Source organism: Lytechinus variegatus, chromosome 14 (assembly GCF_018143015.1).
Source record: "Lytechinus variegatus isolate NC3 chromosome 14, Lvar_3.0, whole genome shotgun sequence".
Taxonomy (NCBI): Eukaryota; Metazoa; Echinodermata; class Echinoidea; order Temnopleuroida; family Toxopneustidae; genus Lytechinus; species Lytechinus variegatus.
The window spans coordinates 1,410,286-1,436,876 of record NC_054753.1 but is presented as its reverse complement, the minus strand read 5'-3'; the positions used below and the strand labels follow the sequence as shown (position 1 = coordinate 1,436,876).

The 26,591-nt window shown below is 36.6% G+C and overlaps 1 protein-coding gene across 1 annotated transcript; it reads right to left on the bottom strand.

Moving 5' to 3' along the window:
* Nucleotides 1–3,186: 3,186 nt before the first annotated feature.
* On the bottom strand, nt 3,187–25,933 carry LOC121428196 (cdc42 homolog). The gene is made up of 6 exons (XM_041624802.1): nt 25,780–25,933; nt 13,703–13,890; nt 12,031–12,103; nt 9,892–10,001; nt 8,207–8,410; nt 3,187–6,408 (listed from the first exon to the last, which is right to left on the bottom strand). The coding sequence occupies exons 2-6, from the start codon at nt 13,805–13,807 to the stop codon at nt 6,319–6,321; spliced, it is 582 nt and encodes a 193-aa protein (XP_041480736.1). The 5' UTR covers nt 13,808–13,890; nt 25,780–25,933; the 3' UTR covers nt 3,187–6,318.
* Nucleotides 25,934–26,591: the final 658 nt, after the last annotated feature.

Below are 26,591 nucleotides of genomic sequence, written 5' to 3'. Positions count from 1 at the left end.
TAGGCTTATACAGGAAGTTTCTTATCAAGAGCAAATGGGTATATTACCAAACCAGGGCCTATTATATTCACAAAGAATTACGATGATGGTAACTTTGCCATTAAGGTTAACTACTTTCTAAACCATGATATTGATTGGCTGATGAGACCCGTTACCATGGTAGTTATGATAATTATTGCAAACCTACCATAATCGCAAGTTTTTTTTTTAAACGGGCACTGGCTGGTTGAAATGGTATCACTTTCAGGGAGAAATATGACTTTCAACAGACCATACTGCTCTATCGCTTGAACCTAATTCAAACCTTTGGAAAAGAAAAAAAATTCTAGGAGTGACATTAAAAATAGTATTTTGATAATACCAACAGCTTTCAAGACATAAATATGAGGAAACAAAAGGGGAAATAATAACCCTAACCCTCCTGGGTCTGATCATCATTGCAATCGAGCAAAAACATATTTATGATTTTTCTTGCAAGTAACATCGTGTCTGATTAATTGTTGTATTATTGTTTTGAACAAAAATTACATTATCTGAAAGTAAACTTTAAATTTGACTACAAGTCTGAAGGATTGGAGGCTACACATTCACAGGAGGATCCAGGATTTTCTAAGGGGGGGGGGGGGGCACACATTTTCCCAATGAGTATTTGACAAGACTCCCCCCCCAAAAAAAAATAGTCCCCACTTTAAAAAAAGGGGGGGCACACTTGAGTAAAACGACATATTTACATTACAGATTTTGATTATGGCTCTCAAGGGGGGGGGGCATGGGGCAGAGGCCCCCCCCCTCCTCCCTGGATCCGCCGCTGCATGTGTAGCATCTCAGTCCAAAATGTACACTTGCTACTAGTGCCGTTCGGAACATAGGTAGAACACTGAATAACTAAGTGTTCAATTCATGTCTTATGCGAAGGAAATATTGCAATACCCAACCAATCTCAATCCTCCGAATTCAATCTAAAAATGTAAAATAAATCCTACTTGAACTCGATGACCCGTTATCGAAACCGAGGAGAAAGTAAAGTGGTAATACAAGGAAACAGATTACTGGTTACAAGGATGTTGAAAGAATACGTTGAGATAATTATTATTACACCAAGGATGACAAACACTAGCAAGGGAAGAAGGAAGTAATTAAACAGTAGAAAGCTGTTGGTGAAATAACTAAGAGGACAAAACTTATGACCCCGCTTGAAATTATCTAAAAACAATGAATTACTCTCTCTTTGGAGGAAGGGAATCACATCAGTACATTGTGTTTTAAATCCTGACTTGACAGCCCTATCAAAAAGTAATTCAGTATATTTCAAGTCTTTACTACGTGGAGCGTTGTGGCCCAGTGGATTAGTCTCCGGACTCTGAAACAGAGGGTCATGGGTTCGAATCCCAACCATGGAGTAATTTCCTTCAGCAAGAAATTGATCCACAATGTGCTGCACTCAACCCAGGTGAGGTAAATGGGTACCTGGCAGGAATTTATTCCTTGAAACGCAGCGCGTAACAGCTGCACTGCTAAAGCCAGGGTAATTATGCTGCATATACTGTAGAGCGCTTAGAGACTTCTGACAAAGTAAGTGTTAGGTGCTATATAAGCAAGTATAATTATTATTATTACTACATGGTTTTCTCACATTTACACCTTATATACAAATAAAAATATCTTTGGTTGCCCATACTCCTCAGAAACTCATTTGAAAATGACAAAATGACACTCGGTAATTATTTTTCCCTATTTATTGGTAACTTATTGATAACATTTTACAATTTTCTTCTTTTAATCAACATCATTCACAGATGTTTATACAGAGAGCTCAAAAAAATTTGATTTCTGATCTTTCACCAAACACTGAAATCGCAGATGAAGATATGAATTTGGGATATGTGACGGATTGCTTAAAAGTCATACAAGATATAGAGTGATATAACAAGTATATCAGAAAAAAACCTAATATATCTAGGAGATACAATACAATGTACATATTAAATCTTCTATTTCTCACGAAACAGATATGCCTTATACAGTTCCGATATTGATGTTTTCTGTCTATAAATAGTGAGACATTTTTTTTAAAACACAGACAACTACATGCAACCCTGTCAAACAAAAATTTGGGGTGAATTAAATTATTGTAAAAAATATAGACGCAGAAGTGCATGATGAAAGCATGCAGAAGTTTACATATGCTGTGTTGCCATAGTAACGATACATTACAAAGAAAACAAATCAAGACATGAAAACAGCTTCATAGAAAGTTACTCAAACAGTGTATAAAGTAATTTGAGTATTATAATACTTTGTTTCAAAGTTAGATTACTTTTTTTGAAAAAAAAACCAATGAAGAACGGTTCATTGTACATAATTTTTGCGCTGTGAACATCTATACAAATTACTCATCTTCAATCCCTATTCAACTTTGTGGATGGAGACCACGAGCCCAATACATGCAATATTCTTGAGAAACAAGTTGTTCACCGACATTATATACAATTGATTAGAAACCAAGGAGTTAGCAGACGCCATGGTTAATAACATCAACAGAACACGAAGACAGATATTATTAATCTTCTATCCAAATCTTTTCAACATTTGAATGATCCCAAAGTGCCTCAAATCAAATACAAATACATGTACGAACATTATCAAAGTTTTCTTCTTTGAAAGGCTTTCATTGACCCCAATTTTCTTGAACCTAAAAGGGCTCCTGTATGTGCATGCAAATTTCAAAGGAATTTTAATTGTACAAAAAAAAGATAAAAAATATAAATTGCATAATTAAATTTAAAGATTCTACAAAAAAAAGAAAATGAGTGGCATTTAAATTACATAAATTACAATCACAATCAAAATTGATTTCTCAACATGCAATCTGAGATTATCTCTATCAAAGTTACATAAGTCCGCTCCCTGTACCTAGCTCTTAGTATTTGAACACGGGTCGTGTGGTCCAGTGGTTAGAGCATTGGACTCATAATCGCAAGGTTGTGAGTTTGAATCCCAACTCTGCCATTGTCTCCACTTTGATAAAAGGCCTGAGAGTGATATCTGTCGTCTAATACGTCAGCCACTATGACTGATTAACCTAGACGTAAAATGTTTCTAAGGTAATTGGTTATATACCAGCTTGGCATTTACCAGCAAAAAATGCTGTCCTGCCGAGTTCCTACGGGAGTTAACAGAAACAGAATATCTTATGAGTTTTGCATGGACTGAAAGTAACAAATGGTTATCTACACAAGCGGAATGTCTAGATTACACAGTGGATCACTGTACTAACAAATACAAACTTGTTAAAAACAGAGTAGCAGAATTGTACAAGATTCTTTTCATGAAATGAGTTCATTCTTCGAACTTCCTACAATCTTCTATTATCTGGTATATTCCATCTTATATTTTCTTCTATTTTATTTAAAACTGGACGTTAACCGAGTGAAAACACCACAGGCCATATCACACTGAACACCTATGAGTCTATACATGTATTCACAGCCATTTAGCTTTTGCCGATGCTGCTTGAGCAAGTACGAACTTTAAAATAAGTCATGCAATGTGAGAAATGAAAACACAGAATGTGTAAGGAAATTTTCAGACTAGCCTCCAAATAAGCATCAGTGTCAGGGCTCATACATTTCCAAGGCAATAAAGTGTCAAAATGTATGTTACATTCATAGATTTTGTTGAATAACATTTTGCAATGACACATTTTAAGAAACAGTCTGGTCAGAATTAGATTTCTAATAAGCTGATGATATCTTGACTTGACAAGCAAACGCGCAGGATATAATAGGATTTCAACTATACTTGTATCTACTCCGTTCATTTATTCTTCGAGATATTGAAGTACTTGCAGACTTGATTGCAATGAATATCACATACATACACTAATTGAAGCCTTGCCCGACCTAGCAAGATGTATTCAGGAATGTTAAAGACTGTAACGCAACATTACCGTCTTAATGGCAAATCGTCAACCTATCTGCACTACAAACCGAAATGTAACAGAGATCCAATAAGCCAGTTCGTAGTTCCTTTCTGCGCATGATCAAAAGATTCTACGCATGATCAGAGGAAGGTCATTTGTACTAAAGTGACATGGTGGTTTAAATTCTAATGAGATAAGCACCAACTTTGATGTCTTGATTATTCATATATTCCTGAATTGTGGTTTTCATTTACATCCACAAAAAACAACAATGCGTCCACGAACGACTGGTATTTCACAGTTTGCCAAGTACATTGTGCAACATGCTATGACATGCATTCAAAGTAGGAATGCAACAAATACCTTCATAAAGTGTTCATTGGTGTGCTATTCTAGTCACCTGGTCTATTCAATTTCTTCATCCTGCTATGTAAGGCAAGCTTACGCAATATCTTACTTTGAAATCTGCCTATCATGATAAAAGAAATGAAAGATCATTTGACCAAAATTGTCCATGAAGTAACTACGAACTGGTCTATTGAAAAGCTGGCTTCATACCAGAACAGATGCTTATATCTTAAACGATCATACAATATTCCTGTATTAAATATACTTTTTTTCAAATCAAAGCATGATATAACTTTTTATTACAACAGCTAGTTTACAACTAATAGTTTACAGTTACATGTACATAATATGAAAATGTAGGCAATATCTTATTCTTAAAAGGACCTACCAAGAACAAATGGCATACATCAGTACATGATGATTGCAAGATCAGTATGAGTAAATCTTGTTTATTATTTCATTATAAATCTCTTATCATCCACCTAACTCGTGCAAAATGGTTCTGTTTGAAAGGATAAGCCCACCCTAATATGTAGAAGTTTCCTTTTTAAAAATGTAGAAAAACAAACAGAGAATCAGAGTAATATATAGTTAGTGAAAAAAAAATATTCCCATTTACATTCATATTTCATTTTCACACAAAGTCGGGCATTCATGCAAAGACCCACAAGTCTGCCAATTCATGTTTACATGACTGCATATTAAAATCCCAGCAAATGAAGTAATTTCAAATTTAAACCTGCTCCAACGGTCTATTTATACGTAAGTATATGAATGTGTCTATTGGCGATTTTATCTACTGAGCTCGACCTGATGTTAGGGTGGACTATCATTTCTTAAAGAACTCCTACATGCACGAACACCTGTTGGTATACATAACACATACACCTCCATCACTAGTGATAGTTATATTTCTAGAATAAACGTTAAGCATATATGTACAACAAACGAGAATAAGATATGAGTAAATACATTACTAGAATAGAAGACTTAAAGGAGTTAGATAATATACATATGATGGAAATAACTTGGAGTACGGGGGAGGATAAATCGTATGATGTACATCTCAGAGAAAAGTAAAAGCTTGGTAGAAAAGAATTATCTTTGTAGTCCCTGGTATACTTATAAAATATTGACACAAAACCTCAAAACTTGCACGCAAGCATAAACACTCGTCATCGATCGGTCTAATTATTCTTTTTACAAGCTATCTTGTCATTGTGAATCACAAAAGTGGAGAAAGTTTAATCAAACTTTTGCTCCACAGATGTTACTAAAACTGGCTTTTCTCTAAACTCTACAGAAACAATGGCACAGAAGTCTAGCTGATATTTACATTACTATAGGCACCAAGTTTCGTTTCTTCAATCTGCTTTTGAGCAATTTCCTCACATCCAGAGGTAAATTATTTTAGTTTGCAAAAATTGAAGGATAGATCACTGTATCATACACACGCACAATTGATGCGATGTCGCATGTTATTAAATAAATCAAACGATGAATAATATCCCTCTGCAGAAATTACAAATTTGACATATACATTTTTGAATTTTCACACGTTCTCAATAACACCCGCAAAAAACCTTTAAATTCAAATTTACATTGTCTTCAATCTAACCCAAGCCTGGTCTACCTTTGATCACCGACCCGGCCATCTTAAGAACAGACAAATTCCTTAATACCAACATTAATCATGTTATTTTTCTAGCAGTATACCGCATCGATTATAAATCTAGGAAGAATGATACAAATAACCCTCGAAATTAGCGCTACACCATTTTTCATCCATACCAAGCTTTATAATGGAAGCTCGACCAGAACTCCCGTCCCCATTCCTGTATACCGCTTCGATCATCTCCCCTTTGCCCCCCTCCAAGCTCCAAACCTTAACACCTTACATACCGGATTAAGGTATATCCATATAGTTTACATGATTGGGGGTGATTATATCCGGTATGTCAGGGGTTAATTTCAGGTTGGTGTCACGTCCCTCCAAGCAGGGGACCATTAAGATATTTTTAGAGATTATTCTCGCGATCTTTCAATTCTTAAAGAAGACGACACCTCTTCTTCTTGACTGGTTCGGGTGGTTCCAACGCAGCTAGGATTGCTTCGTCAAAGACGTTCTTCAGTCCTTTCTGTAATTACAAAATAATAAAATAAATAACAAATGATCTGAATAATCTTGGATTAAATGTAGGAGATATATCCAGTGCTCTGCCTTTGTGCCCTCTTGTACATATAGATTATTCAAATATCTGATATGTAACAAGTTGGGAGAAAGGAAAATAATAAAATGTGCCTTATTGAGCCTTTGATAGGTCTCTGTATATTTCTTGGGGTGTTGATTATTGTCACCTTTCATTTCTCAACATGCACAACACATGATATTGATGGAACATTTAGCATCGCTTAATGGTGGCACATAGTTATTCTCCAATCACAATAAAATGTGATAGTAAATTAAGAGGCTTTTATAGGAGGAGATTATAATTTGTTTAATAATTTTTTTTTTTCTGACTTATGATTTTCATACAGATCGAGCATACTGATCTTATGATTTTCATTACAGATCAAGCATACTGATCTTAAACAAATAGAAGTAATGCCGAAAATTTGTTAAACAAATAAAATGTGAGTCTGGTAGTTGTAGTCTTGTAACACGGCAGTCATAAGTTAGTACACAAAGTTAGTCTTCATATTTATGCATTGCTGTCCTTTACAAATGGATATAATTCAAGGAAAAAAGTCCCCCTTAATATAAATCTTTAGAAGGAACGAGTGAGGCCAGGTAGACTAATTGTTTGACAGCTAAAAGTGCACAACAGGGATGATGACATGTACTATGTTTATGTGTCTATTATTCCCATGGAAACTCATCTTCTATATTTGTTCACGTCAAGATGGAGAGAGTAAAATGCATGAGAAAATACATGTGGGAAGAAAATAGAGAGAGAGAGAGGGGGGGGGGGAGGGAATAGAAAGAGAAGGAAAGAGAGAAAGGGGAGAGAGATAGGAAGAGAGCTGGGAGATGGATCAAGAGAAAGAGACCTATTCCGAGACATAAATATCAAGATGAAATGATGAAATAGAGAGCGAGAGAAAGAAAAACAGAAAAAGATATACTGGTAAAAGGGAAAGATGTAGTCAGTGCAAAAGTGACAGCCTTAAAAGAAAATGACGTGGGCAGCTGAGTTATTTTAATAACAGAAATCCATCACAGGCACAGCTGTATAGTTAGTTACACTCCCAATGTATAGGAAACACACAGTTAAAACTGACAGTGAACAATAAAAATCTGTTTCAATTTCTTGTGGTCCATTTTCACTTTTCAAAATTCCTTTTGATCAATTCAAAGAAAAAGTTGATTTTTTTTTAAGCCTTCATCTACACAGGCACAAAATTGGCATCCCATGGAGGCTATGTAGATAAAGAGACAGTAGCCCGTGCAGCATGCTTTATCAGCTGAGCTTGGAAGCTCTTATTGGAATTCTCCCCAGGGAGTGGTGAAAGTGAATACATTGTATGCAGGTATGCCAAGATTCAATGACAGAGGTAATAATATCTAATAATAATATAGAGTATTTCTAAAGCACCAAATCCACATTGATTATGTGTTCAAGGCGCTGCGAAAGGGAAATAAGAAAATTACATGGAGCAGGAAGAGACGAGGATAAAAAAATCAGTCATGACAGTGAGAGGAAACTACTGGAAGGCAAGTTAAAGCGCATAGAAACATAAAGTATAGAGCGATATAATGTAACTGCTATTATCATTGAAAGTTACATTTTAGTTTTGATTGGTCTGAAGTAAGTTTCATTGGTGTGACTTTGATGACTTGGGTATTAAGGTTACCCTGACGTATTAACTATCATAAAGCCAAATATCATTTACATCTCTGCCCCCTACTGAACATGAAAACACTGTCCAACTGACCTGTGTCAGAGCGGAGCACTCTACATATTTAACGGCACGCAGTTCCTTTGCCATCCTCTCACCGGCTTCTCCCGTCGTAGGCTTCTGCTTGTTCTTCATGAGCTTCTCGATGGTCGCTGGGTCGTCACGGAGATCTATCTGTGTTCCAACCAGCAGGAATGGTGTTTTCTGACAATGGTGCGTCCCGCAGTTCTCGGGTACCCACTGTGAACAGGGTGGGGGGAGGGGAGAGGAAGAGATTTGCTAGTTAAAACTATGGACTTTGATAATAATAAACATTAATATAGGGCCATCTTATCTATCTAACATCCTTGAGGCGCGATGTTATTATTATTAGTTTATTACCCGGCTTCAGCCAAGGCTGCCTTTCAGCGCTCATGCATTAAAGGAATTAATCCTGCCGGGTACCCATTCACCTCACCTGGGTCGAGTGCAGCACAATGTGGATAAATTTCTTGAAGGAAATCACGCCATGGCTGGGATTCGAACCCACGACCCTCTGTTTCATAGTCAGAAGACTTAATCCACTGGGCCACAACCCTCCACTTTATGCTACTACAAACACTTGATTTCAACTGTTCTTACATTTTGCAGCAGCACCCAAGATCATACGGATACATATTCCAATTTTGTGGAGAGTCAGGGGTAAACTAATGCTAAGATAATGCAGATCTTCCGACCTACATGTATTACACATACATGTACACGTAAATGTACTCCTGGGGCCTATTGCAGAAAGAGTTGCATTTAAACGCAAGTCAAATTATCAAGCGCAAGTCCCGAATACGGGTGCCTCATTGGCTGAAAATCAAGTGGCGCAAGATTTTTTGAGTTGCGTTTGATTGCAACTCTTTCTGCGTCGGGCCCCAGAGACGCCAAGTTCAAAGACCAGTTAAGCATGAGATTTTCCGTGACTTGGCATAAGATCACAGGCATAATGCATGCGTGAGAATGAGATATCAGGGGATGTGCAAGAGACCCAAATGCTGGAGTCTCGCCCATAAATGCAGGAGACTTGGCATGTCAGAAACCTGGGCATAAGGCCCATTTCATAAAGAATAGCAATTAAACTATGGTAATGTATGCAATGATGGCATCTTCCAAGACGTAACAGGGCAAAACAGGCAGTTTCCACACAGGTAGATCCAATAATGGCATTTACCAACTAATCTGGTAACACTATGGCCCGTATTCTGACGTAGGGTTTAACTTAAACTCAGATTTAAAGTTGTGGTTTAAGTATGGAAAGCCAAAAGTATCCAAAAAAATTTTAAGTTGTACGTTCCCTATGTTTACTGTGCTCTTTCCTGATTAATTGTGAAGACAATCATCTGTATATGCTTCCTAGACAATTATGAATGATTTGAGAGCCAAATGAGCTGAAATATGATATCTCTACCCTTGGTGATCTATGTAACAATTGGCTTCCCATACTTAACCACAACTTAAAACCGGAGTTTAAGTTAAACCCGACTTCAGAATATGGGCCTATGACATACATGTATTTCCTTAAGTTGCTCTGTACCATCAAACTTCACGTTCATTCCCTCTTTCACTATAAATGGAATAAACTTTTAAAACTAATAATTATTTTCTATGAAATTTACTATTTCTTGGCCCTGGAATACCTGTACAGTATATGCAAGTATATTGTATTGTATTTTCCTCCAGAGAGAATTACAAACCTTTTCTTTGACATTTTCAAATGATGAGGGCGCTACAACTGAGAAACAGACAAGGAAGACATCCGTCTGGGGATAGCTGAGAGGTCGAAGTCTGTCGTAATCTTCTTGTCCTGTTTAATAGTTACAATGAAAGAAATAATGACATACCATTAAGAACATGGAAAGGAAAACATTTTTAATACATGTTAGTACCAGTAATTAATATAAATGTTGTCTTTGAAGTGGCATGTAATAAATAATCTGAAGAAGCTATCAGAGATATAGAAAGTTGCCATAAAAAACATACAGTTCTATATGTACATTTATCATACAAGTACACTGTAGTATTGCTAATGATTATTTGGAGAACATACAAGAATTTCTATTTGACATTTCAACTTGTTATTTCTTTTTTTCAAGTTGGACAAGCATGAAAACTAAAAATATTGATTGGGCTAAATTATGAAGAGGAATTTGCTTCTAAAATGCTCTGCTTTTTTACAATAGTTATTCTCAATTAGATTATTAATATATATATTTTTTAAGGACATGCAGTGCAACACACAGTACCATTTTTACTGCCTCAAGGTACTTAACTCATTGAGTGCTTCGTGCACGCTACGTATCCTACTATAACATGCCACACTCGTGCTCGCACGCCTACTATTGATTGCTTTGTGCTTGCATTGTTTCCTACCCTCGCCTGCTTCGTGCATGACTGCGCACATTCGGAATTACAATCATTGTTACGCCGTTTTGCATTGTATTGCGCATCGCATGCACGCCGTAATTAGCACTATTGTGTGCAGTGTGAACTCTGCTTTCTGACAGATCAACTTACTCACGCGGTTTACATTCGACTTTTTCGAGTATTTCTACATTTTTTACAAGATATGGCTCCGCCTCTGAGAGGGAAGAGACCTAGGTTTTTTGATCCATACAAAACACTCCACAAAATGGAACTACTTGATACAACTCATATTTTAGCGGTAAAGATAATAACCAATCCATATAAGGGGTATGAAATTTCCTACAACTTTACTACACAATATTTTGTGGATAAACTAATCGTTAGAGAGTTACAAGCAATTGTAATCATGACTATTGAAAGGAGTGAATACAACTCGCGATCCCAAAATCAATGTGGCACAGGGGGGTTTTGTGGCTGGCACAGGGGATTAGCATCGGATTAGTACTGTGGCATTGGGTTAGTAGTGTGCGTGGCATGTTAAGAGTTAAGAGGTGATTTTAATAGAGAAAACTAAAATTCATGTTGAACATGAAGTAAATGGGAAAATTGTTCAAATTTTGTACCATTAACAATAAAAAAGCAATTTTTTTGCAATTAAGAACTTTTTTTCCAAACAACTACAACCTTTTTTTTATTCCTCGTACAATTTCTTGAAACTTTTACCAATTTGAATTTTATTTTTCCTTCTCATAAATCTACAAATATTTATTAAAGTTTGGATAACCCTTTAATGTGTGACACAGACAAATTCACAGAAACTGTAATCGAAACTAACAAATCTATTATGCTTCCTGTTTGCCGTACTTTATGAGACAGGCATAAATGTCATGCTATATAAATGAAAGAAAAAGTTAAACTTCCTTCTACAAATAAAAATGTCTGTTTTAATTGATAATTCATTAATGGTAATTGACACAATTTTTATTGTTTGGTCCAATATCCTCCAATCTAAAGAACCCTTCGTATCATGCAGAATACGTATGTCACAAGAAATAAAGCCAACAATTCTGTACATGAACTGTGTCCAGTTTTCATCCATCAGCATTTTACATTCAAAACAAAATAAACTTCTTTAATTGAGAATTGTGTTTCAACCTTGAAATGGATGGTTTCACACCGAAATATGTGTTTCTTACAATAAATTTTGAAACTAGACATTCTTGAGTATATGATCTGTACTTTGTACCGAAAATGGGGAAACAACTGTTTAAATGGTACAAAAATGTCAAAAGTCATTGAGAATGGAATTAAGTCCAATGTTTCTTGATCCTTGTTCCATATTTATTTACTTTTCCAAACAAATGAAAGTTCATTATCAAACAAACAAATATATTGAAATATTTCAAATTTAAGGCCCCCCCCCCAATTTTGGACAAGATCCTGTACAACATTGTTTATGAAATTCTTACCTGCTGTATCAAATAGACCCAGTGTATACGGCTCACCACCGATCATAACAGTTACTGCATAATTATCAAATACCTGTAAAAAAATAAAAATAACAATAATCCTTGAAAGCTATCATGTCTGGAGTCTCAAAATAACATACATGTAGTGCACCAAGGAGAAATGCATGTACGGTACTTGCATACATTGTAGACATACCGTATATACATGTACTGTACATGGAGGAATATACTGTACATGCAATGATCCATGGCCAAGTCCTGGGGGGGGGAGGAGGGGTGGGGCTACTCGAATTATAACATGATCATGTACTGTACATATGTGTGCCGTGCAAAAGGCAGGGGTCGGGCCCTCTGGAACTAAATCTTGGTCTTAAAATTGGGGTCTCCGGAACAGCTCTTGGATTAACAATATTACTATAAATGTAATGCTCTGGAAATGACCACATCAAAAATGGGGTCTCCAGAATGTCCAGAATTTTTTATCATCAATGAGTGGGCGAAAAGGGGTCTCTTGTGAGATGGCAGTAACATTTTAAACATCAATGAATGCTCTTTTACATGAACATGTACAGTACATATAGCCTACAGGTATGTACAGGATTTCCATTGTACATGTACATGTGTGTAGGCATACATGTACATGATTGTAGTTTGGGCTGAAAGTAGATACAGGCCTACTGTCTACATGAACATGTACATATAATTTAGTATGGATCCAGCACAATAATGTACTTCTGGTACATGTATGCTAACATGCACAATGTAGGCCTACACACTGTACATACATGTGTGTACATGTACATGTGTCATGTGCAGTCCAAAAATGTGTATGTATTTTTGCCAGTTTTTCTGTATACATAATATGCAAAAGCAGATTTGTAGAAACTACGTGTAGGGTGTAGATTTGAGGTGGAATGGATTGATATGGGTCAAACAAGGAACAATAAACAGCATTGTAGTATAGCAGGAAAAGGAAGGGATCTCTGAACTCAAGCACAAGCTGCGGTATATACACACAGGATATACACAGGATATCCTACATTTCTACATCATAAAGTAATCACAGCAGTCACAATATATGTACATGTATCTGAATGCCGATTGTATACAGTACTTTACATGTATGTATGTACTATAGTGGACAGTCGATTAGTTTAGTTACTATACATGTATATGTTCACGTATTGTTGAATTGCTGCTCACCGGAGAAGTGCACGTACAATTTGTTTCTTACAAGATACAATTTACATACATGTACACTGTAGGCTTCAAAATAATCCCACATGTACGTACAATCCAAATGGAACATACATGTATTCTAAACAAATGATACATCATCATACAAATGGATGTGAAAAAAGGAAAGGAATGATGAACAGCATTTAGTTCTACATGTAAAAGATCTATTTTTTATACATGTAAGTACCCCAACAGAAAATAGAGAGAAAATCAAACACAGATGTACATGTAGATGTAGCACAATCGACATGAATGTATTCAAATTCAAGAAACTGGAATTAGAAAAACAAATTTTGCATTGGGGGATTTCTATGAAATTTCCTATGTTACATGTAATTGTAAGTTTGAATTTTCTTCAATCATTCAAATGACTAAACCTGGGGTGTAAAAACGAACAAGAAAATGATATAAAATGAAGTAAAATAATACTCACCGTTGGAACATACTCTGAAGGGAATTTATTTGTTGTGTATGAGATGAGTAGACATGTTTTACCAACAGCTCCGTCCCCGACGACCACACATTTTATCGTCTGCATTTTGGATGATTTGAATTTGAAATATTTGGTAGATTGCTGCTAAGTTTTATCCCCGGAGGATGACAAGCAAGGATGGCCTATTCCTGCAGAAAGATAAAAGGAAAGTAAAGAAAACAATGTAATAATAAAATAAGAAAATCCTTATTACCATACAGTGTATGAAATGGTTCATTTTATTATACATGTACTACCTACAAGTAACATATTTTTCATATAAACAGGTAAAAACAAATATTGCATACTGTTCTGTATTGTAAAAGAAAAAAAAGAAAAGAAAATCAATAAAAAAAAAGCCACCAACAAGAAAAAAAAAAATGTAGGTCTAAATGTACTGGGCACAACACTATGTACATGTACAGAATGAAAACTATGCTTATTGCCATCTTCCTGTTATGTACAATGCATGTATTACAGGCCTACATGTACCTTTACATGTTGCTTTGTAACTGGATGTACATGTAGGCCTACAGTACATTGTACATTATGTCAGAGGAGATGTCAATTGCAAGACTTTTAAACAAAGAAAAGAAATACAAAATGAATTTCATTGTTACCTCACAACACGAAAAATAATCCCAAAACAGGCTACCGGTACACAAATGCAAGATGCATATTAAAAATAACATTATTCACTTGCCAGTCCCATTTAATTGGCACACATGTAAGGCTATGAAGTATAACACAACTTTTATTTATACTGACTTGAGATTTAAAGATTGACAGCATACATGTACAATAAGTTTAACTTTGCCTACATTTTCATTTAAGTACTCAAACAAAAATCCAAACTTCCTCAGCTAAAAATAGCACAAGTCAGAAAAGCCCTACCCTAAAGGTACATGTATATTATTTTGTACATGTACACATGTATGCCTACAGTATGGACAGTTGTGTATTGCCCAGACAGAGTATACTCCATGCAATACCACGTGACATCATATCCAAATATAACCCAACTCCCTTTTACATGTCCTTCCAACTATAGAGGGCTATATAAACGAAATACTTCTCACACAGGGGGCACAGTTTAGTGCTCTACGCTACAATACACTGTACGTGTACATGGAGGCCTACATGTTATTGCACACAGATAATACAGCAGTGTGCAGGACTCGTCCATTCACAACAGTGCAGTTACTCGCGGGAGAGCACATAATGCCCGCATTGTTATTGTGAGCATGGACTCCTCCCACTGTAAGAAAAGTCAATGGATAAAGTGAGTCAGAGTGTATTGCACTCATACTGACCTCAAATATGTTTAGGTGGGAGTTTATTACAGAGAATCCCATATAATTGTGATTGACTTTTCAATGTTACATTATATTTGTTAGTGGATAAAAGGAATGTGGGGGCAATGCCAACAGTGTATGTACTGTACATGTACATGTTATTTGTGTACAGACTTACATGTATAAGCTCACTTCACTACACGTACATGTCAAAGTAACAGAGCTGAACAGTAAATTATAATTATATTTCAAGTAGGTTTTTCTTTCCTCTGATTTTGAATGACCCGATTTGTTTTTTAATGCCCTTTTTACACAGGATTTTCTTAACCCCGGACTATCGCTAACCCCGTACTATCCTTAACCCCGTACTTTTTTTTTCCCTTTTCACACATGCCAAATTGTTATTCCCGGATAAGGAATGCTTGCTTTTTACACACAAAACTCGCTAACCCTGGACTAGTGGTTTTTGTCGATCATTCGTAGTACAAGTGCTTCACTCGTACACTTTTTACACACGCTACAATTTCCTTAACCCTGTACTATAGGTGGGGCCAAATTGCCATTTAGCCCCACCTATAGTATGGGGTTAAGCTTAGCCCACTTTCGTCTTACACAAGCGATCTTAACCCCGTACTATTGCTCTTAGCACCGCAAGGGCCAAATAATCCCGTACTATAGGTGGGGTTAGCCCACTTTGCAAAAACGCTGTGTAAAACAAAAGTGGGCTAAGCTTAACCCCGTATTATAGGTGGGGCTAAATTGCCATTTAGCCCCACCAATAGTACGGGGTTAAGGAAATTTTAGCCTGTCTAAAAAGGGTATAACAGAACACAATTTGTATGTACATGTACATTTACCCAGAGGCGTCGATCCTGGGGGGGGAGATGCAAACATATCGTTTTGCCCCTCAGTTCTAAAATGTTCAGATTGGAATATAAAAAATTTTAGCTCGCGCTTCACGCTCACATCATTTCGGTAGCAAAACCCCATACTTTTCATGATAAAATAGGTGAATAGAATGTCCCGTTTTCAGTTCTAAACCTCAAAAAGAAATCCCTCTTCGATTTGCAATAATTTTTTGTTGATTGTTCTTTATTAAAAATGTCCATTTAACTCAATTTTTTTTCAGATCGAAATATCAAAATTTTCGGCAGACAACAATTCAAACTAATACCATGGAGCTTTTAAAGAAGGAGGTCTGGCTCTTTTGAACGCTTTGCCCCATGCGTGTCATGCTAATCCCTAACAGCAGGGTGGTCAGTCACGCCACTTTAACATAAATTACAGACTCAATTTATTCGGACTCAATGGGTAATATCATTATCAAAGAAATATCCTAAAAGTTATGTCTAGATCTTTCTCTTCAAAAGCATCAATTCTGAAATTTTACGAAATGGTCTGGAGCTGAGGCCTGTACTGTGTGAATGAGCTGAGCGCGCGATCGGAGCTCCGGCATCACACTCACTTTCAACTTACACAAATAGGAGTACGTGAGGCACTGCAAGATACTCGATGATGCAACACTCGGGAGTAGAAATGCCCCATAGATTCGTCGTTATATTTTCAAGGCGAACACAACCGAACAAATAATCTTACTTTAGCATCGAAATAAAGTTTGAAGTATGCTTTTCCCCCTTATAACACACCATTTAAAACATGTCAACCCTTTGTTTTGTTCTCAGGATGCTAAAAGGAGAATGAAACCTTAGGAACAAGACAGCTTGTGTGAAAACAGAAAAATCAAAGGAACAGATCGACGAAAGTTTGAGAAAAATCGGACTAATAATGAGAAAGTTATGAGCATTTGGCTATTAATTGTGATCACTAATGCTATGGAGATCCTCAAATTGGCAATGCGACAAAGATGTGTGATGTCACTTGTGAACAACTCTCCCCATTTCTTTTAGTATATATTTCACTAAAATTGCATCTTTTATCACATCTATCAGTAGATCATGTGTTCTTTCTATAGAAGGGCATGTAATACAGATATTTAAAAAGAATACATCATGGATAAAGAGTTTGTATCATCACAAGAAAAAGCAGAAAGAGACATTGTGAGGGTATTTTATAGTCCATCAAAGGGAAAGTTGTTCACATGTGACATCACACATCCTTGTCGCATTGCCGATGGATCTCCATAGCTTTAGTGATTGCAATATTCAAATGCTCATAACTTTCATTATTTGTCTGATTTTTCTCAAATTTCATTGATCCGTTTCTTTGATTTTTCCGTTTTTAAACAAGCCTACATGTACTTACATGTATTCCTAAGGTTTCATTCCCCTTTAATTTTATTTTGATGGATGAGCCTTTGGTTAGACCTCCAGCCTACATGTACATAGCCTTTATTTATAGCGATGTCACATACTCGCGTTGGCCAATAACACTCGGAAGTATGCGTTCATTGGATGTAAATGACAACATAGGATCTTTTAAAAAACATATTAAGCAAAAATACATCGTCACCTTTCACGTTATTAGCATTTTTCTAGGGTTGGATGAAGTTTTATCGATAATTTGGGGGCTTTTTGGACATCGTTCTGAGCAGTCAACGTCTTTCGCCTATCAGCCATTTTGATAGCATGCTGTACATCTTCAAACATAGAGGGCAGCAACACACAGCTAGGCTGTGTGATAGCTGCCTTCTACATTAGTTGAGCTTGCGCTTGTGATGTTTTTGATTTGATCTACATGTACATGTAGTGCAGTCACTAATAATGTTTGGATTTGCTATAAATCTACCTACAGTACAACAGCATTACTTTTCATGAAAATCACTGAAAGAACTTAGGCAGGATAATTTTCCAGTAAATCAGGGCGCAGCACAAACATTTAACCACATTCCCTTTTAGTTTCCTTGGAAAAGGAGGCTTCATTATTAAAGCCTCTTCTGTTTTTAGCCGCACATAGTTTTGTACAGATTTTTACTCGCACTACCGGTATTCATCTGGGCACTTGACAAGCACAACAAGTATGATAATACCGTATGCCAACGGCAGCCTGTACTTTACAGGAAGAAGAAGAACTAGTGGAATGCCTCTGGCGGTCTCACCTGCATCACGCGATTCAATGTAGCAGCAGTGCTGACTTTGAAAACTACATGTACTATAACTCGCACAAGATGTTCAGTGATACTTGGTTACTCTTAATATGTCCACGTTTTATGAACTACATGTATGCCACATACAGAGATATGATAGAATTCAACAAATACCCCCAACATGGCCAAAGTTAATTGACCTTACATGACCTTTGACCTTGATCATGTGACCTGAAACTCGCACAGGATGTTCAGTGATACTTGATTACTCTTATGTACAAGTTACATGAATCAGATCCATAAACATTCAAAGTTATCAGGGTAATTCAACAGATAGGGGAGACCGGGGTTAGTTGGAACATGGGGTAAGTTGAAACATTGTAATTTTCTTTAAACTTTAAAGCCTGTAAAATAAATTTATGCAATACTGCTCTCAATTTATTGTTATTGATAATACAACAGTGTTGAATTATTATTGCAATACATTGAGGGCAGTATTGCATAAATTTATTTTACAGGCGTTAAAGAAAATTACGTTTCAACTTACCCCATGTTCCAACTAACCCCGGTCTCCCCTACCTCCAATTCGGCCAAAGTTCATTGACCTTTTACCTTGGTCATGTGAACTGGAATGCGCACAGGATGTTCAGTGATACTTGATTGATATTATGTCCAAGTTCCAAGAATCAGATCCATAAAAATTCAGAGTTATGATGGTAATTCAACAGATACCCCAATTCGGCCAAAGTCCATTGACCCTAAATGACCATTGACCTTGGTCGTGTGACATGAAACTCATACAGGATGTTCAGTGATACTTGATTAACCCTATGTCCAAGTTTCATGAACTACATGTACATGTAGGTCCATATTTTCCAAGTTATGACATTTCAAAAACTTAGGTTAAGATTTTGATGTTGATTCACCCAACATGGTCTAAGTTCATTGACCCTAAATGACCTTTGACCTTGATCATGTGACCTGAAACTCAGGCAGGATGTTCAGTAATACATGTACTTGATTAACATTATGGCCAAGTTCCATGAACTAGGTCCATATACTTTCTAAGTTATGCTGTCATTTTAAAAACTTAACCTTCAGTTAATATTTGGTGTTGACGCTGCCGCCGTCGGAAAAGCGTCGCCTATAGACAGTCTCACACTGCTATACAGGTGAAACAAAAGCAATGCTAACTGTAGGCCTCATACGGACAGCGCCATCTATCATGTTTGAGCCTACAGTCAGTATAACAATGGCTGACAATGCGAAGCTGCGATACCCGCCGCGATGATCTAATTGTAAAACTTAGTTTGGAGTCATTCTCTTTCTCAATAATTCACTGCTACATGTACCATCCTGCCTGTGGAAAATCTACACGTAGGAATATGGTATGCCAAAGCTGTATTGAGCACACACTTTAAAAAATCATTAAAATGATTTCATGCGATGTTTTGACATCGGCCGTGAATAATACATGTGAGGAAAAAGATACTGGCCCAAAATCACCAGTTTTGAGGATAACCGGAAAGTGGTCACAAAGTGAAATGCGGGTGAAGAGAAAGAAATTAAGCTATGTTACATTCTCGTTACATTTTTTTCTATAATTTTTACAATAACTAACATTTCCATCCCACCTTTGTCACTCGGAATATCCGATCGAGTTCACCGTCCTGAAGTTCGGGTAGGTGGAGCGTAGTGTAGCGGTTGTGAAGTGGAGCCTGCACGAACTTCGCCGAGGTAGGGAGGCAGCAGCTGTGTGTATTTAAAGTATACACACGAAGAAAATTCACGAAAGTGATGATTATAGACAATTTATAAATGGATAGAAAGGTATTGTCTTTTTATACACAAATATTTCACTAAAAAGTCTTATAGATGTCGTGGAAATGCAAGAAATTAAATTATTAGACACCCTTCTCAGCCCCCCAGACCGACAATCACGCAGCCGAAAACGGTCGAGAATAATGACGTCACACAATCGACGAGCTCATCATCTCTCTGTGCATCATGCACTGAATCACCTTACTGACCTGTTCAATATCTTCCGAATTTACCGTTTTCTTCATGTAATGTGATATTCAATTTCTGTTTTCGACAACTTCAGACCAAACGTGAATCAGAACTGTGTTCCTTTGCCCATTTTTATTGAATTGTGGACTGTAAAGACAGATTTTGTCCACTGCAGTCGTCATTGTGTTGCTCCACTCCAGTCAGTGAGTGAGTGAGTCGCTGCCCAAATAAGTAGAGAATCTAATCAAGAACTTGAAAATCAAAAGCAGCAATTAAGAAGTAAGATTTAATAAATACAGGACTGAATAGAATCTCACATGAAAATAAAAAGAGAAAAAAGAGCTGGTAGGAACGGGGAAGGAATATAATTTAAAAAAAAAAATCCCGAACCCCCTCAAAAATCAAAGAGTTTCGAACCAGGATCCCCGCACTCATAAAAAAAAACCTACGTGCGTACAGATTTGTCCATAGACCGTGTCTCTATCTCTGCCGGGTTCATAATGATATATAAACAAAGTGCGTTCGCTGCTGTTGCCTCGCAATGCTTCGGCAATCCAACTGCAATTCCAATCATTTCGCGATGGATATTGCCGTGTTTTTTTGTGGTTCCTGAACTTGCTACATAATTAAACTTCATAATTTTTATTCAGTCGTGAAGACGAATGTCTATGCTTTATATTGATAATAATATCAATGTGGTGCAAGCATGATTTCTAAGTGAAAATATGCTTTGTTTATTCACGTATATTTCTTGAAAACAAATAATTTTTTCTAAGCTAAATATCGGTTACCAAAATATGTTAAATGTGCATTTCATTTTACTGTTCAGAAAATTCAAACTTTTATCTATGTAATAAGACCAATCTTGAGAGGAATAAACAATTCTAAGAGCAAAAAACGCTGATTGGAAAGATTGTTCAATGGGCTGCTGTCAGCTCAGCTGCTCTTGGTGTGACGTCACTCAGCTAGAGCTCACCAGAGGACGGACGAAGGTAGAAATATGCCATGAAAACAAGTCATTTTTGAGAGCTGATTTCTGCAAACTCTAATCACTATTTTAAAAAGTGAAGTTGTATATCTTATCAGTAATACTTCCCCTTTACAATGATGACCACAGGAAGTCATTATAAAATACTTTTGATTCTTCGGTTGTGTACTTTAACATTGGGTCTCCCAGATCCGGATAAATCCCTTTAATATCCTGATTGGTGCTCGGGAAAGACTTCCTTATGTCCCCTCCACTACTTTAAAAAAATACTTCTTTAAAACCCCCTTCTTTCGTTCTATTTTTTCTTCTTACTTCCGGTGGGTACTTGGATTCGAACCTCTCACTGCAGAACGAAGCATCTCCAGTCTGTCTCCTTATTCAATGAGCTAAAGCTATGGGTTTCATAACGGTTATCGTGTGTGTGGGTGTATTTGAGTTTTGTCAGACGTGTATCAATCAGATATGATTATTTACGTCTGGGACCGACCTTTGTCACCATCCGAAAGACGTGACCAGGGCTCGAACCTCAAACCTCTGCATCAATTTGTAACTTCCCCACAGCTTGGATTACATGCGCACGCCACAACGCCCAGTTAATATCAACTGATATTAAAACTACATGTAGTCTACTCTCTAAATACCCAATACTATTGGGTATTTATTGTTCTGACTAAATAAACCTGTGCCACTGGTTATTACACACACTCAAAATTTTGACGGATTAAAGCCATATTTTGGTATGTATCAAACTTTTCCTTCCTATATCTTTGAGATAAAACTTAGATAATTCTTAATAAACCTTCTCCATATTTTTTTTCAATTTCACTTTTAGTGGAGGGGAAATATGGAAGTCTTGCCAGTGCTGGTCCCAACGTGTCCCGATAAGAGTCAAGACTTTTATCTGAGACTGAGTGGGAGGTCGGACTGTCTGAGTCACTCATTCAGTCAGTGTCTGTACCGCCTACCGGTACGGTACTGGTACTATAAATTTTTGGAAAATGGGAACTGGCAGTAGAGGCGCAAGGCCAATACAGTCCGACCTCTCTTATCCGGACACGTTGGGACCAGCACCAATCCGGATAAGGGATTTATTTGGATCTGGGAGACCCAATATTAAATACACGCAGCTGTGCTGCCGGCTGCCTCCCCAGGCCACCGGCGGTAGCTACACTGCACTATTGTAGTGGGCGTACGGTAAAGACAATATTCACTGCAGAGTCAGTGCAAATTATAGGCAGTGTTTTTTATTGAAATGAAATCGATCGATGGCCAAAACTCTTGGATAATTTACCTGCTAAAATGACTGAGGTATACATCGAGCATACTTCGAAAGAAAGTGAATGACTCGATGAAACCAAGTTTTAAAATTAGATCATCGCGGCGGGTATCGCAGCTTCGCAATGTCAGCCATTGTTCCACTGACTGTAGGCTCAAACATGATAGATGGCGCTGTCCGTATTGAGGCCTAAAGTTAGCTAGCAAGACATGTGTTGTTTTTCCCGCGAATCAAAAAGAGAAATGTGATGAAATGTTTGTGCTGCACCCTGATTTACTGGAAATTATCATTCCTAAAGTTCTTTTGGTGATTTGGGTGAGATATTTGCATGAAAAATATGTTGGGAAATATATGTAATCAGAGTGGGTTTATGTACATGTATAGGATTGAGTTTAGATTGAAATCTCATTTCCTCACACACCTGTAGAAGATTTAAAAAAAAAAAAAAATCTCGGCAAGTGTGTGTCCGGATAATAGAGAGATCCGGATAAGGGGAGGCCGGATAAGAGAGGTCGGACTGTATTGGAGACTGTCTCCAATGTGGGAGATTATCTCTAATATCAGAGACTTTTGTAAAGAATTTGGGTATCCAATTTCAGAGACAGTCTCCGGTTTTGGAGTCTAATTTTGTTTACATTTGCTGCAAAAGGATAGACCTTATCGCAAATAGCGTTTGTCACGTGAGGGTGTCTGTCATCGCAGAGGACCACGGGATGCGAAAGGGGGCAAACGTGGAATAAATCCCTGAATTTAAATCATTTTATGATCCCATATATAGGCCCTATATCCCTCCAACCTCTCTGTAATTTGTTTTGTCTGAAACTTAGATGATGGATATTTAATTTATAAAGATATTTATTCCATTCTTTTTATCAAAAAATCTTGCAGTTTCACATGTGGTCGCATTTCATAAGTTGGGTATGCAAAAAGGGTGGCGTATGAACAATTTTCCACACGCTGCCATGGATAAATTGTTGCTACTTCACAGCATCTTGACCAAATTTATTGAGTAATATCTCATTTTGAAGCTTGAACTATAGGCTAAATATATTACTATGAATTAGATCAATACAATATGAGGAACAAAAACTATAGCACATTAAGTTTGAAGTAACAGGGGTGGCGGAGCCGGTGGATGTGGAGCCGGTGGATGCGGTGAATGATAAAATATTAATTAAACCTAATTAACAACTTACTATAATATGTAGTATGACTGATATCCTCATATTTCTGGGCGTTTTAAAGCAGGGAACAACTAAATGTCATAAGAATTTAACAATTTTGAAAATATGCAGCAATGGAATACATGTGTATGTCAGCTCTGATCTCCAACCTTATCAATTAGTAAACCGGAGAGATTTGGTTAATTATCTTATTTGTAATCTTAATTTTTAGTACAAATGTTGTGTATCATTGCAACAAACATTTCTACCCATGATATTGTCATTTTGCCAAGCATACAAATACAGTGACAGGTATTTTGGGGGCAAAAATGTGAAATTAAATACTGTTAATTAATTAGTATAATTAACATGCATAAAATAATAGATAATTATTTTATTTTTGGTACAGATTTAATCATTGATGTTTCAAGATTATAACTGCACAATACTAGGGTGATCCAATGTTGCATTAACTTTTGACACCATTTTATGTGCAGAAGGTCCAATTTGAGAAAAACGCATTTCAAAATTCACATTTACATTGACATCTATGTAATAATTAGCTGTTAATTAGTCATTTTAAGGAAAAATAACGGTATTTGAGACTTAAAACTTTTTCATTATTTAGAGAATGGTAATAGCTATAACATATAAAAAAATAAAATTTTTGACCATTTTTACCCTGTTCGCGAAATTGGACCACCTTATGACATGCGACCATTCACATCTTCAATTAATTTCATCGCATTCAATAACTTCTCTCACAGATCACCTTCGATTCTTTTTTCTTTTTTTTAACTTATTTTTTCTCTCAACATACTTTCATCTATTCTCATTTTTGTTCTATTTAATTCATTATTTTGTCTAATCATGCCACTAATAAAACTTCAGAATGTCCGACCATGATCCTGAATTATATGCAATAGCCAGTATCATGTGGAGATAAAAAGAAACACAGCTCTGTTTACTAGGCATACTCTGAATAAAATCATGATTGAGATTATAGTCGAGAATACAGTATATGTTTCTTAAAAAATATAACTAGAATAAAATACTCAAATCTACTGCAGAGTTTGTTTTATTGATCATCATTTTATTATTGCTTGGAATTCCGGGACCAGTTTCCTCCACTGCTCCGCCCGCCGACGTACACTGTCCCTGGGCCGAGAGTGCCCGCTGTCCGTGCATACATGTACAAGCACACTTTGCACAGTCACAGCTGCATAGCTCAAAATACGCACAGACAGTGCTCGAAAATGAAACAAAATTGCACTTGTTTTCATGAAGTCTGTGGGAATTCTTGCAGCTATAGACAGTACATCTATCTCTGCCACCCATGAAAGAAGAAAAGTGATGTTAGACTCTGGAACAAATATGACGAGGCGTTAACTGGAAGTTAGCAAAATGTTGGCTGCGGGCGTTGATCGTATTTTGATACACTATGGAAATCGTACACTTTATTGTCGGCTGCTTGTGGTCGCATCCGGACAATAGCGGCGCTATTGCCCCCTTTGCGTGAATCTATTTGCGATAAGGTCCATTACCTTGGGGGCAAATAAAAATGTGATAAGCAGATTCCTCATGAAAAATTACCCCTTCACCGTCTACTTTAAAAATTCACCGTCTAGATCTATCTACTTTTGTTTTGATAGGGATTTGGTTGTCAATCACACACAAAACAAATGGGCTTCTGACCTCAGTGAGACAAACTTTGGGTGGACAAAATCATGCTTTTGTTGGTGTTGTTTCTTTTGTCCTTTTGCAAAGCAAGTCTCCAATGTGGGAGATTGTCTCCCCTATTTGGAAAGAGTCTCCCATGTATTGACTATTGACATTGTTTTGTCTTGACTCTTGGGCTTGGCCGTGCGCCTCAACCGAGTTCTTTAATCTTAATCATGTTAATTCCCAATTTCAATGCCCCCGATTGCCGACTCCGAGTCTGAGAATCAAACTTGGGTGGAATCACATAAATTGGGTGGAATTAGTCTTACTAGTAACATGCGGCAATATTTGGAAAGTCCAATAAAATTTTGTCAAAATGACATTCCATTTCCATGCATGCCAATTTGCATTGAAATTGCATTGGGAGTGTCCCGCAATTTGGGCAATAGGCTAGACATGAATAGAGATTCTACACACATTCTTCACTTCCTCTTCACCCTACAATTTCTGCAAAGTCCACTTGAAATCTCGAATTTACAGGCAAGAAAAGATTATAACATTATTTTTTACAATCAAAATAAAAGTGCATTATATTACTTACGATGGGAAACGACGCCCCTTTGAATATAAACTTCCGTAATATCCGTAATTTCTGTGTGATTTTGAGGATTCTTTCTCATTTCAACGTCCAAAAATACACGGTTAATGGCCGGTCGATGAGCGCGCACACATACGGACGCAAATCTGCATAGTCTTATACGTGTATATGCAAATTGTACACACTACCCATAGACACTACTACTTTTCGTTGATTGTAATTGACGCGCGCATCGAAACAACCGGAAATAAATTTATATCGTAGATGGCGACAAAGCACTCACAAACAGGAATGACATGGGGCATGGACCAACGATCCCTTGGCGTTGATGAACATTAATTGTTTAGTTTAGTTTCCTCCAACGATGTTGTATGATGAAGCCTGTTCATCGATCAAAGTAGAAATGTCTATTGCTGCTCTCCTTCAGACAAAATTAGATGCGCTACTTATGTTGGCATGGAGGGGTGGCAGGGGTATCGTAGACAGTGAAAAATTCCATGGAAACACACAAGAGGAAATAATTGTAGGAAATAATAATTCTGATATTAATAATGATGATGATAATGATAATAATAATGATAACAACAACAACAACAATAATGATAACAGTAGTAGTATTAATAATAATAATAATAATAATAATAATAATAGTAATAATAATAATGATAATGATAAGAAAAATAATAAGAATAAGAATAATAATAAAATAATAGTAATAATGATAACAATAATAATAATAATAACAATAATTATTTTTAAAAGTGCACATACATGCACCTAGATACCAATAATGCATATAGCATTTCCATTTATTT